The 13,944-nt window shown below is 43.5% G+C and overlaps 1 protein-coding gene across 3 annotated transcripts in view; it reads right to left on the bottom strand.

Moving 5' to 3' along the window:
* Positions 1–13,944, bottom strand: part of LOC125461497 (NACHT, LRR and PYD domains-containing protein 3-like) — a 98,822-nt gene that overhangs the window by 21,354 nt on the left and 63,524 nt on the right. For all 3 annotated transcript variants that reach the window (XM_048550347.2, XM_048550348.2, XM_048550349.2), the window contains 2 exons: positions 13,844–13,909; positions 2,868–4,641 (listed from right to left, as the gene is read on the bottom strand). In XM_048550347.2, coding sequence (XP_048406304.2) covers positions 2,868–4,641; positions 13,844–13,909 — 1,840 coding nt within the window. The remainder of the gene's footprint in view (positions 1–2,867; positions 4,642–13,843; positions 13,910–13,944) is intronic.

Genomic DNA, 13,944 nt, shown 5'->3' with positions numbered 1-13,944 from the left:
GCAATAACTTCTAAAGTTTGAGGAATTTTGCATTTTTCTTGCTATTGTATAAATCTGAGATTTTTGTGCAATAGACCAAAATATTCCTTAAAGTTCACAAGTGTCCATTTTAGATTCTCCTACCCAAAGGAATTAGTAATGGATTTTTATGCATCACAAAATTACGAATTAGAATTATAGAATTTTACAGTACTGAAGGAGGTCTTTCGACTGTGTATGTACCAGCTCCTGAAAAAGCTACCCATCTAACCATCTAATCCCATTCTCCAACCCTATCTCTATAGCCCTTTAAATGAATCACTTTCAAATAAACATCCAGTTTCTTTTCAATTCTTCTACAGAATCTGCCTCCACCACTCTCCCAGGCAGCATATTCCAAATCGTCTCTGAAGAGTGAAGTTTCTCCCCATCTCACTCCTAGCTGTCTTGATGTCAGTGTTGAAATTGTTACCGACACATCAACTAGTGGAAACAGAATATACTTCTTTACCCTGTCAACATTGTTCACTGCAACTTAGGCTGTATCCCATTCTCTACCTGAACAGCCGACAGCCTTTACAGAATCTCTTATTTATCTATCAGTGTACTGCTCAGTTGCTCAAGAGACATTGTTCTGTCTTTACCAAATTGGAACAAGACAAAGTATTCATACCTCTTTACCTTTTGCTTCAGTGAGTAGCTGACCCTGCTTACTGTTTATGGGCCCCTTTCTACCCTTCACTCATCTTTTATTAATGTATTTGAAGGACATTTCACAATTTGTTTTAGTTCAGCCTAAAATCCATTTCTCATGCTTCCTTTCAGCCTTCCTTATTCACATCTTAGACTTTGAGATATTCTTCCTGATTTCTGTTGCTTTTATCATTGTAGTATGGAGCACATGCCTTTTTTTCTTATTTTCTCAACAATATTCTTTGTTATTCAAGGTACTGTAGATTGGATACCTCATTCATTTCTCATGGGTATGAGCCTAGCTTACACGTTATTCATCTCCCTTTGAAATTCTCCCATTTCTGATCCACTATTTTATTCACCAAAGTGTGCTTCCAATCAACTAGCTCCGGTTCAACTTTTAGACCCCTAAAGTCTGCAATTTTCTACCTTGACTGGTTTTTCATCATTTCCAACTTAATATTGAATCTTATCATATTATGATCACTATTACCTAAATACACCCCAGTCTGATACTGTCCACTTGACCTGTCTCAGTTCCTTGGACCAGAGTCAGCACAGCACCCTCCCAAATATGACTGGAAATTTACTGTTCGAGAAAGTTCTTCTGCACACATGGCAGAAACTTCTCCCCATCTGTGGCCTATACTCTACCTTTTTCCCAGTCTACCCTTTGGTAAACGAAATCACCAAAAATCACAACTCTATTTGTCTCTATAATCTAACTACGAATGCTCGCTTCTACTTTCCTCCCACTATTTGGAGGTCTATAATAAGTACGCAACAAGGCCACCTCCAAACATAAACATTCTCAAGCAGGAACTGCATCTTATTCAAAGGTTACGATGTTAACTCTAACCAAGATTTCTGCACCTCCTCCCGTTATAAGCACAATTGCTATGAAAAATCTTCTAATCCAGATTAAGTACCCAGTCCTGTTCTGACTTGTCAACGCTAATCGGTCAATTGACCTCAAGTAATTGCTGCTTCCACTTTCTTAATTTTGTTCACAATACTCCGTGCATTTACATACATACAAGTTAACCCTGGCCTCCTCTCTTGCCCACTGTTAACACTCAATCTTCTATGACTTCCCTTTTCCTGTTCCCATCTTCTCTCTTTTTTGCCTTCACTGGTACTTTCAAAGCATTGGTCAATCCATCTGCTGCCTTACAAGTTTAAATCCACACCCACATTATTCACTCTCTCAGCCATAGGATTACTTCCATTTCTGGTCCAGTGAAGCCAATCTCTTCTGAGCAGTTTTTTTCCTTTTCCAAGACTGATCCCAAAGTCCCAAAAATCTGAACCCAATTCCCCACCACCCCATCTTGTCCCCATATCATCCCTCAGGCCACACATTTACCTCCCTGATCTGCCTTTGCCTAAATGGTGAAATTCATGGCGTAGGTAATATTTCTGAGATTAATACCCAGCGGTCCTGCATTTTAATCTACTCCTTAACTCCTGAAACTGATTGTGCAAGTCCTCTCCATGTTATTGGCTCCCATATGAAACACAACCACTGATTCTTCACACTCCCTTTCCAAACATCTTTATGTTATATCCTGAATCCTTGTATCCAGAAGGTAACAGACCACACTGGTCTCTTGACCTTGCCATAATCTAGAATGTGAAATACTGAATCATTCAACACCACTATCTTTCTAATGTGCCTCCCAGACAATCTCTCTCTCACTCTCATCTCAGGGTAGCCTCGAGCACCACAGTATTGAGGTTTCCCCCAAGCTATCCACTTATTTACTTTTGGTGGCTTTCTGGCTTAGCCGATCTAGAATTTCATAATTATTCACTCATGGGATGTGGACATTGCTGCTGGGCCAGCACTTTACTGCTCCTCCATTGTTGCCCTTGAGAAGATGCTGGGAAGCTGCCTTCTTGAACCACTGCAGTCCACTGCTTTAGGTTGACCCACAATACCCTAAGGGAGAGAATTCCAGGGTTCTGACCCAGCAACAATGAAGGATGGTGAGTGGCTCGGAGTGGAACTTGCAGGGTGTGGTGTTCCCAAGTATCTGCTGCCCTTATCCTTCTATATGGAAAAGGTTAGAGGTTTGGAAGGTGCAGCCTCACAATCTTGGGGTCTAAGGAACTAAGGCCTGTACCCAGAGAATTCAGTCAAAACATGACTTTTCAATAATTTGCTGAATAGATAGGGGGAAAATAATCATTACCTCAACACACGACATTTGTGGAGTACGGGATTCAGCCGCTGCAGTCCTTCATACTGGATATAACAATTCTGCATGTCGAGGTGTCTTATTGAATCACAGGAATCAATGACATGAGACAGGACCAGATAGTCAACCGGTGTCAGTCTCAAATCACACAATTTAAGTTTTTCTGCAGATTCCATAATTTCCTGCAGCAGTTTCTTATTCTGAGACTCAAACATGTAGTGCAATGTGTTCAAGAGGTTTCTTTGGTCAAGTTTACTTGCTGAGTTTCTAATCTGTTCCCCAATCACCTCTTTCACCCAATCAATCACTTGACAGATTATCTTGCAACAAAATGGACCAAGAACCTTTGTCAGGGGCTTGGCTGACTGAGGAGAAGAAAGGCCAATAACAAAACGAAGATATATCTCAAACCGCCCATCTTCCATTCTGTGTGCATCACTGAGAATTTTTTGCATGTCCCCAGAATTTGAAGTAAGGAACTGTGCAAGTGCAGCTACGAATTCTTGGATGGTGAGGTGTGGGAATGTATAAACTACACTGTGAACAGAATCATGTCTCTCCAACAGTTCCATCAGGAACCCAGACAGGAACTGGGAGGGTTGCAGATTGTACTGGATCAAGTCTTCATTTGTAAACACAATCTTCTTCTCAGAAACTCCTGTGAAGGCCATCTCACCAAGCTTCAGTAACACATCACGGGGGTTTTCAATCTCTCGGCCATGGTTTTCCAGAATGTTGTAAATATAGTAGGCATATAGTTGGGTGATGGTCTTGGGAACATGCTTCTGTCTCCTGTCTCTTTGTGTGAAGAAGGGACCCAGTGACAGGGCAAGGATCCAGCAGTACGAAGGGTTATAGCACATGGTGTACATGATCTCATTCTCCTTCACATATCTGAAAACAGCTGCAGCCACATTTTGATCTTTAAAATAATTGTTGAAATATTCCTTCCGCTCATCACCAACAAAGCCCATGATTTCAGCCCAGACACTGATCTCAGCCTTTTCCAATAAGTGCAATGCGGTGGGACGAGTAGTTACTAACACTGAACATCCTGGGAGCAGCTTGTGTTGGATTAAACTGTACACAATGTCAGACACTTCACACCAGCATTCAGGATCTGTGCACATATACTGAGGTTTTGTGCTTCTCTGATTGTCAGAAAAATTGATTCTGTCCTTGAATTCATCCAAACCATCGAATATAAACAGCAAACCCTCTGGGTTCTTCCAGAGCTCTCCCAGAACATTCCCGAAGTAGGAATACTGATCCAGTATCAGATTCCTCAGGTTAATCCTGCCGTTAATAGTGTTTAAGTCCCGGAATTTAAAGCTGAAAACAAACTGAAAGTGTGGGTATATTATGCCAACAGCCCAGTCATAAACAATCTTCTGCACCATTGTCGTTTTCCCAATCCCTGGGACTCCACTCACCACTGCTGAACTCCCTGAACTGGATTGCCAAAATAAGTTCTTTACTTTCTGGTACAAAAATCCTACCCAGGAAAAACTGCTCTGGAACAAGTGATCAATTCGTATTTTTTCCAGTTCACTCTGGAGATGTTTTTCTCTCCACTCGTCATGGTCTCGGCCTCTTGCTAGCAGTTCATGCTCTACAAGTGTCCTGTTTCGGACAGCAGAAATGAGCGTTAGCTCAGTGTATTGATCAACTAGCTGGAATGTCTTCACCTTCTCCTTTATTAGAATTGGGGCTACTAGCATTGTTTCAGTTTGTATCTGAAGAGCCTCCTTGTGTTTCTGCTGAACAGCTTCAAATTAGATAGAAAGTGGTTGTCAATATTAGTCATGCTGGAATTAAAAAAAAACTTCCCTGTTCCACTTTGTAAAATAGTGAACTACTGTAGCATTTAAGTATGCACCTTTACTGAACCTGTGATCTATGTTAAATCTCAGTTAATGGAAACCTCATTGCTAAGACAAAAAACGTTCAATAACTCATTTAATTCCAGTATTTTATTAAATGCTGAATCATTTATGGTTAATACTAGCAAGTATATCTCACTACGCATTTTAATAAATGGTTCTCGCTTGATGAAGACGTTTTGCTCAGTTCTACGTGGTTTTTGATACCAGTAGGAAATTTCCTTACCCATGCTTTATCTGATGCCATGACATTTCATGGTGTCAGGAGTCAATTTTGAAGACTCCTAGGGCAACTCCCCCCTGACTGTACTCAACTGTGCTACTTCCCCTGAACAAATGGTGATGGTACGTTATGACCATGTCCAAATTTTGGAATGATCCTGCAGATGATGGTGTGGTAAAGAGGGCTTTGCAGCATTGACAGGTCCAAGTTTGTTGTTCTTGTTTCAGATTCTAGCTCAATGCCAGATGGTCTGTCTGGCTTATTTTTTTTTGAGGCTTTGTAGTGGTACAATCAAAATGAGCAGATTGCTTGGCCATTTCAGAGGGGCAACTATGAGTCAATTACATTGCCGCAGAATTGCAGTCACACATTAGAGTATTAATCACCGCAAATCTCATTCCCAAAGAAACACACTGGCAAACCAAATGGGAGTTAATGACAATTAGTAATGGTTTCATCATGAGACTTTTAATTAGTTAATTTGAATAAAAGCCAATCTAATATCTTGAATTCAATTTATTTCAAATCAGTTGCTTTGAGTGCAATATCTGCATTTCCAGATTAATAGTTCAGTATTAATATCACTACGTCATTGTCTTCCCAAGTTTTTATATGTATTTTCTCTCGGTAACAGGGATATGACTGCCCCGAGATATTCCTTAGTTTTGGATTTGATTTATTACTGTCACATGAACCAAGATACAATGAAAAGTACTGTTTTGTGTGCCATATAGGGAAATCATACCTTACATAAGTATATCAGGTGAACAGAACAGAAAGCAGCTACAGAGAACGTGCAGAAAAAGAGTAACTTTAAAATATTCCAAAGTCTATAACCATAGGGAAAAGGCTATTCTTCAATCAGGTGTCAGATTTTCAAACTTGTGTTTTGTCTGCACGACAGAAGAGTGTGGAAGAGAGTTAAAGGGGTGGGAGGGGTCTTTGATTATGCTGGCTGCTTTTCCAAGTCAGCAGGAAACGCATACCGAGTCAATGGAAGGAATGCTGGTTTTCGTGATGGACTTGGCTGCGTTCACAATTCTCTGCAATTCCTTGCGGTCTTGGACACAGCATCTGCTGTACCAAGCTGTTGTGCATCCAGACACCAACTATAAGAATTGGAAAGAGTCTTTGTGGACATGCCAAATTTCCTAAGCCTTCCGAGGCAGTAGAATCATTGGTGTGCTTTCTTGACTGCAGCACCAATGTGGACAGGCCAGAAGATTGTTGGTGATATTCACTCCAAGAAACTTCAAGCTCTTCATCATCTTCACCTCAGCCATTGATACAGACAGGGGCGTTTCCTCCATGCTGCTTCCTGAATTAATGACTAGCTCCATTTCTGGTTGCAGCAGCGGCGCGAGTGGGAGCTTGGACCAGGAGCCTGTCGGGAAGCCGGTGAGTCAGAGCTTTTGAATCTTTAAAAAGCTTACCTCGATCAGCAGCACCGCGGAGCAGAGGTTTCTGGGAAGGGAGTGACATTTTTTTTCATCCCTCAGCTACATAAGTGATCGTTGTCTAAACCCAAGACCCAACCCTTGTAGGGCCTCCCACCCATCCACCTCCCCAACCTTATACACCAGGGACAAATCAAGGTAGGCTTCTTTTTTTTCCACTTTCTGTTTAGGGGATTAGCAGGGATGGCAGTGCAGGTAGAGGGATGTTCCTCCTGCATGATGTATAGGTGAGGGACGCCATTAGTGTCCCATCCAAATACATCTGCAGGAAGTGCACCCAACTCTTGCTCCTCCAAGACCACGTTAGGGAACTGGAGCGGGAGCTGGATGAACTTCGGATCATTCGGGAGGCAGAGTCAGTGATAAACAAGAGTTTCAGGGAAGAAGTTACTCCTAAGTGTGAAGAAAGCTGGGTAACTGTTAGAAGGGGGGAAAAGCAGTCAGTGCAGGGATCCCCTGTGGTTGTTCCCGCGAAAAACAACTATACCGTTTTGGATACTGTGGGGGGGGGGGGAACGATTTACCAGTGGCATGCAGGTAGGGTGTAGGTCTCTGGTACAGAGTCTGTCCCTCTTGCACAGAAGGGAAGGGGGGATAGGAAGAGAGCGATAGTCATTGGGGACTCAATAGTTAGAGGGACTGATAGAAGGTTTGCCGGGAACGAAAGAGACTCACGGTTGGTGTGTTGCCTCCCAGGTGCCAGGGTCCGTGATGTCTCGGATGGTGTCTTTGGGGTCCTGAAGGTAGAGGGTGACCAGCCCCAAGTCGTGGTCCACAGAGGCACCAATGACATAGGTAGAAAGAGGATAGGGATGTCAGGTAGGATTTCAGGGAGCGAGGGTGGAAGCTGAGAGCAAGAACAAACAGAGTGGTTATTTCTGGTTTGTTACCCGTGCCACGTGATATCGAGGCAAAGAACAGGGAGAGATTTCAGCTGAACACACGGCTGCAGGGATGGTGCAGGAGGGAGGGCTTCAGGTACATGGACAATTGGGGCTCATTCTGGGGAAGGTGGGACCTCTACAAACAGGACGGCCTCCACTTGAACCAGAGGGGCACTAATATCGTGGGTGGGAAATTTGCCGGTGCTATTCGGGTGGATTTAAACTAGCTCAGAAGGGGGATGGGAAACTGAGGTGTAGTCCTAGTACACAGGAGGATGAGTGCAGGGAGGACATGGTCAGGACCTCACTGTCGTAGGAGTGTGCTGGCAGACAGCAAGCTGGATTGAAGTGTGTCTACTTTAATGCCAGGAGTATCCGGAATAAGGTAGGTGAGCTTGCAGCTTGGATATGTACCTGGGACTTTGATGTTGTGGCCATTTCAGAGACATGGATACAGCAGGGTTAGGAATGGATGTTGCAGGTTCCAGGGTTTAGATCTTTCATTAAGGTGACGGAAGGTGGTAAAAGAGGGGGAGGTGTGGCTTTGTTGGTCAAGGACAGTATAACGGTGGCTGAAAGAACTTTTGATGGGGACTCGTCTACTGAGGTGGTATGGGCTGAGTTTGCCGAGGAAGGTTTATCGACTGAGTCAGTGTGGGTGGAAGTTAGGAACAGCAAGGGAGCAGTCACCTCACTGGGGGTTTTCTACAGACCCCCAAATAGCAGTAGGGAGATCGAAGAACTCATAGGCCGGCAGATTGTTGAAAAGTAGCAGCGTTGTTGTTATGGGTGACTTCAACTTTCCCAATATAGATTGGAACCTCCTTAGTGCAGATGGTTTGGATGGAGCCGTTTTTGTCAGGTGTGTTCAGGAGGGTATCCTTACTCAGTATGTGGACAGGCGACGAGGGGAGAGGCCATTTTGGATTTGGTACTCGGCAATGAGCAGGACAGGTGTCAGATCTCGTGGTGGGAGAACACTTTGGTGACAGTGACCGCAAGAGCCTCACATTTACCATAGCCATGGAAAGGGAAAGGAGCAGTTACCAGGGGAAGATATTTAACTGGTGTAAAGGAAACTATGACGCTGTTAGGCAGGAGTTGGGAAGTACAGATTGGGAGCAATTGTTCCACAGAAAGGGCACAGCAGACATGTGGAGGCTGTTTGAGGAGCAGTTGTTGCGAGTGATGTATAAATTTGTTCCTCTGAGACAGGGAAGAAGGGGTAAGACTAAGGAGCCTGAGATGACGGGTACAGAGGCACTTCTTATCAAAAAGGGCAGCGTATGTTAGGTGGAGGTAGCAAGGGTCTAGCACAGCTTTAGAGGATTACAGGCTTGCTCGGAAGGAGCTCAAAAGTGGACTGAGGGCGGCCAGGAGGGGGCACGGAAAAGGCTTGGCAGGAAGGATTAGGGAGAACCCAAAGACATTTTACTCATCCGTGAAGAATAAGAGAATGATCAGGGAGAAGGTAGGGCCGATCAGGGATAGAGTAGGGAACTTGTGCGTGGAGTCTGAGCAGATAGGGGAAGCCCTAAATGAGTTTTTTGCTTCGGTTTTCACTCAGGAAAGGGACCTTGTTGTGAATGAGAACTTTGAGGAGCAGGAGAACAGGCTTGAACAAAACAAGATTGAGGGAGTTGATGTGCTGGAAATTTTGTCAAACATTAAGATTGCTAAGTCCCCAGGGCCAGACCAGATTCATCCCAGGTTGCTCCAGGAAGTGAGAAAAGAGGTTGCTAAGCCGCTGGCGAAGATCTTTTCTTCCTCACTCTCCACGGGAGTCGTACCGGAAGACTGGAGGGAGGCGAACATTGTTCCTCTTTTCAAGAAAGGGAATAGGGAAATCCCTGGAAATTACAGACCAGTCAGTCTTACGGCTGTGGTCAGCAAGGTTTTGGAAAGAATTCTGAGGAATAGGATTTATGACTATTTGGAAAAGTGTAGCATGATTAAAGGGAGTCAGCATGGCTTTGAGAGGGGCAGGTGATGCCTTACAAAACCTATTGAGTTCTTTGAGGAAGTCACGAGACAGGTTGATGAGGGTCGAGCAGTGGATGTGGTGTACATGGACTTCAGCAAGGCATTTGATAAGGTTCCCCACTGCAGGCTCATTCATAAAGTCAGGAGGCATGGGATACAGGGTGATTTGGCTGTCTGGCTTCAGAATTGGTTGGCTGACAGGAGGCAGAGAGTGGTTGTAGATGGTAAGTATTCTACCTGGAGGGCAGTGCTGAGTGGTGTCCCGCAGGGCTCTGTTCTTGGGCCTCTGCTTTTTGTAGTTTTTATAAATGACTTGGATGAGGAAGTTGAGGGGTGGGTTAGTATGTTTGCTGATGACACAAAGGTTGGAGGTGCCATTGATAGTATCGAGGGCTATTGCAGGCTTCAGCGAGACATTGACAGAATGCAGAGCTAGGCTGGGAAATGGCAGATGGAGTTCAACCTGGATAAATGCGAAGTGATGCATTTTGGAAGGTCGAACTTAAATGCTGAATATAGGATTAAAGGCAGGATTCTCGGCAGTGTGGAGGAACAGCGGGATCTTGGTGTTCAAGTGCATAGCTCCCTCAAAGTTGACACCCAGGTGGATAAGGTTGTTGAGAAAGCATATGGTGTTTTGGCTTTCATTAACAGGGGGATCGAGTTTAAGAGGCGCGAGGTTATGCTGCAGCTCTACAAAATCCTGGTGAGACCACAATTGGAATATTGTGTCCAGTTCTGGTCGTCCTATTATAGAAAGATGTGGAGGCTTTGGAGAGGGTGCAAAGGAGGTTTACCAGGATACTGCCTGGACTGGAGGGCTTGTCTTACGAGGAGAGGTTGACTGAGCTCGGACTTTTCTCTCTGGAGAGAAGGAGGAAGAGAGGTGACCTGATCGAGGTGTACAAGGTAACGAGAGGCATGGATAGAGTCGATAGCCAGAGACTTTTCCCCAGGGCAGGATTGACTGCCACGAGGGGTCATAGTTTTAAGGTGTTACGAAGAAGGTATAAAGGAGATGTCAGAGGGAGGTTCTTCACCCAGAGAGTTGTGGGCGCACAGAATAGTTTACCAGTGGTAGTCATGGTAGCTCCTTCCATTTGCTGATATTAGGGGGAAAGAGTTTGATGTCTTTACACCATACCACTAAAGTCACTTTCCTGTACTGCCTCTTCATTGTTGAAGATCCAACCCACTGTGATAGAGTTATCAACAAACTTTTAAATGGAGTTAGAGTAGAACTTATAATTGTCCACAAATCTTTAAATAGATTTTTCGGCTGTTTCATGCCATCAACAAGTGACTCTGTTCATACAATTTCCTTTGAAACTACATGTATTTGAGTCAAAAACAAAATGATTCCATGCTTCACTGAGTATATTTTTAAAAGAGAAAGCATTCAACCTGTGGCACCATTCTTTTGATTAATTTTTTTCTGATTTTTCTACAATGCAATGATGGAAATTAGAAAATATTTTTCCATACGTCATTGAATTGCATCAAAGAAAGGATAATGATTTGAGCTGAAGAGTTTTCACCCTGTATAATATGAGCTATTTCATGATCAATGTTGAAAGAAATAAAAATGTCCTCATCACCAAGAACATTATTTTCATTATATTTTTTCCTAGATTAGTGCCCTATTGTGAGCAAACTTGAGAGGTGACTAAAATGTTCCTGACAATTTGTTCTGTCAGGGGCAACTGCAGACTCAAAACAACGTGCACACGTCTAGTATCCATATAGTAAACATGACAATGGTGCAAAAGTATTTTTTAATATCATAAGGGGATTGCACAGTGTACTAGAATCCTGCCAGGTATGCATGGTGTTTCATGATGTACCAGAATCCTGCCAGGCGTGCACAGGATTTCACAGTGCATTGGGATACCGTCCCGTGCGTGCAGGGTTTCAGTCAGGCAGGATCCGACTGGGCTCTTTGACCCAGAGACAGTGAAGGAACAGCTGGAGAAGAACTTGGAGGTGGCAGTGTTTCCATCTATCTGCTGTCCTTGACCGTTCAGATGGCAGTGATTGTGGGTTTGGAAGCTGCTGTTTTGGTGAATTTCTGCAGTACATCTTGAAATGTTAGTTTTGAATGCCAGAGAGGTGTTGGGATTCAAGGTGAATTTCTTCAGTACATCTTGAAGATCACACACAATGCTGCAACTCGGTGTCAATGATGGAACAAGTGGACGAGGTTTTAATCAAGCAGGTTGCCCCGTCCTGGGTGGCTTCTTAAAGCTTCTTTAATTGCTGTTGGAGCTGCACTCATCCAGGGAAGTCACAAGTATTTCATCAGACTCCTGAATAGTGTCTGGTAGATGGTGGACAGGCTTTGGGGAGTCAGGAGGTGAATTACTTATCCGAGAATTCATAGCTTCTGACCTGGTCTTGTAGCCACGGTGTTCACATGGCAAATCCAGTCAAGTTTCTGGTTAGTGGTAATCGCAAGGATTTTGACAGTGGGGAATTAGTGATAGTAACACCGCTGAATGTCAAGGGGTTGGTGACGAGATTAGAAATGATCGTTGCCTGGCATTTGTGTGGTGCACATGTAACTTGAGACTTGTCAGTTGAAACTTTGATACTGTCCAAATCTTGTTGCATTTTCACATGGACTGCTTCATTATCTAAGGAATTACAAATGGTGCTGAGCATGGGGCAATCATCAGCAAACACTGCTACTCCTGACTTATGACGGAGGAAAGATCACTGACAAAACAGCTGAAGCTGGTTGGGCCTTGGACACTACCCTACCCTGAGGAAGTCCTGCAGAGATGTCCTGGAGCTGAGACGACTGATCTTCAACAAACATGGCCATCTTCCAATGTGCCAGGTAGGATGCCAACCTGTGGAGAGCTTGCCCTCTGATACCCATTGATTCTAGTTTTGCTACTGCTCCTTGATGCCATACTCAGTCGATTGTGGTCTTGATGTCAAGAGCCACCACTCTCACTTCACCTGAAATTCAAGCTCTTTTGTCCATGTTTGAACCAAATCTGTAAATGAAGTCTGGAGCTGTGTGGCCCTGGCGGAACCCAAACTGACAGTCATTGAGCAGATTATTGCTGAGCAGGTCCTGCTTGATAACAACGTTTGATGACACGTTCCAACATTTTATTGATGATCAAGACTGTTGCAGTGGAAACTGGCCAGTTGGATTTGCTCGGTTTTGTGTGTACAGGACATAGCTGGGCAATTTCCCACATTATCAATTAGATGCTGTGTTGTGACTATACTGGAACCATTTGGCTAGGGGAGCAGCAAGTTCTGGACCACAATCTTTCAGTACATGGAATAGTGTAGGTTAGATGAGCTTGAGATCGGTATGACAGGTCCGCACAACATCGAGGGCCAAAGGGTCTGTACAGTGCTGTAATGTTCTATGCTCTATTTCATTGGAGGCAGTTCAGAGGAATTTCATTAAGTACTATTGCTAGAATGTTGTTTAGGCATATAGCCTTTGCAGCCGATAGTGCCTTCAACCATTTCTTGATATCGTGTGGAGTGAATCAAATTGGCTGAAGACTGTTATCTGTGACACTGGGGAGCTATGGAGGAGGCGGAGATGGAACATCAGATGACACTTCTGGCTGAACATTATAGTGAATGCTTCAGCCTGACCTTTTGCAATGATGTTTTGGACATTTCCATCAAGAAGGATGAGGATATTTGTGGAGCCTTCTCGTCCAGTGGGTTGTTCAATTGTCCACCACCATTCACAACTGACATGGCAGGACTGCAGAACTTAGATCTGTTTCTTTGGCATGGGGTAATGTCATGCAATTAGCAATCCAGAAACCTGGGCTGATGTTCTGGGGACATGGATTTAAATTCCACTATGGGAGGTGTTAAAGTTTAAAGTTTAAATTCAATAAAAGTCTGCACTTTTGAAATAGCGAATGTGCGGATGACTACAAAAACACGGTCAATTGTCACAATAACCTGAGACAAACAAGGCGTAGAGCTGGATGAACACAGCAAGCCAAGCAGCATCAGAGGAGCAGGAAGGCTAACGTTTCGGGCCTAGACCCTTCTTCAGAAAGTAATGTCAGATTCTAAAGCATCTTCAGTTCCTACTATCTGTCACAATAACCTATTTATTTTACTAATGAGTTTTAGAGAATAAAATCCATACTCTTTACAATATGTGTGACTCCAGACCCACACCACTGCAGTTCACTCTTAACTGTGTTTTGGCCAAGAATGCTCGCCTAGCTAATGAAGCAAATGTCCTAAGCTCATACATAAAAAATCCTGTATAAAGTAAGATTCAAAGTAGACGTGATAAACAGTTTGATTTGGTGAAATATCACAACATCTGCATTTTTACAACATATGATTTATATGACTTCTCATGTAGGTTGAATCTCTTCAAAACAATTGACAACTTGGGATGGCTATGAATAATTTTGAATCGAGTTTCCCAGACTCTAAACATTTGATAAGCAAACCCTTGAAATACCAAACCTCTACAATCAAACATTTTCAGAAGCGAAATAAAACAATTTGAAATGTCCATTTCTTTATCTCTTACCTTTCAGGTTGCTGGGGACTTCAGATAAACCTTGGGCCATGTTCATTTTCTCAAATGCTTCGAGCCCTGTTTTAAATCGTTTAGATTCCATGAAATCAAAT

The sequence above is a fragment of the Stegostoma tigrinum genome, chromosome 40, assembly GCF_030684315.1.
Source record: "Stegostoma tigrinum isolate sSteTig4 chromosome 40, sSteTig4.hap1, whole genome shotgun sequence".
Taxonomy (NCBI): Eukaryota; Metazoa; Chordata; class Chondrichthyes; order Orectolobiformes; family Stegostomatidae; genus Stegostoma; species Stegostoma tigrinum.
This window is presented reverse-complemented; position numbering and strand designations above follow the sequence as displayed.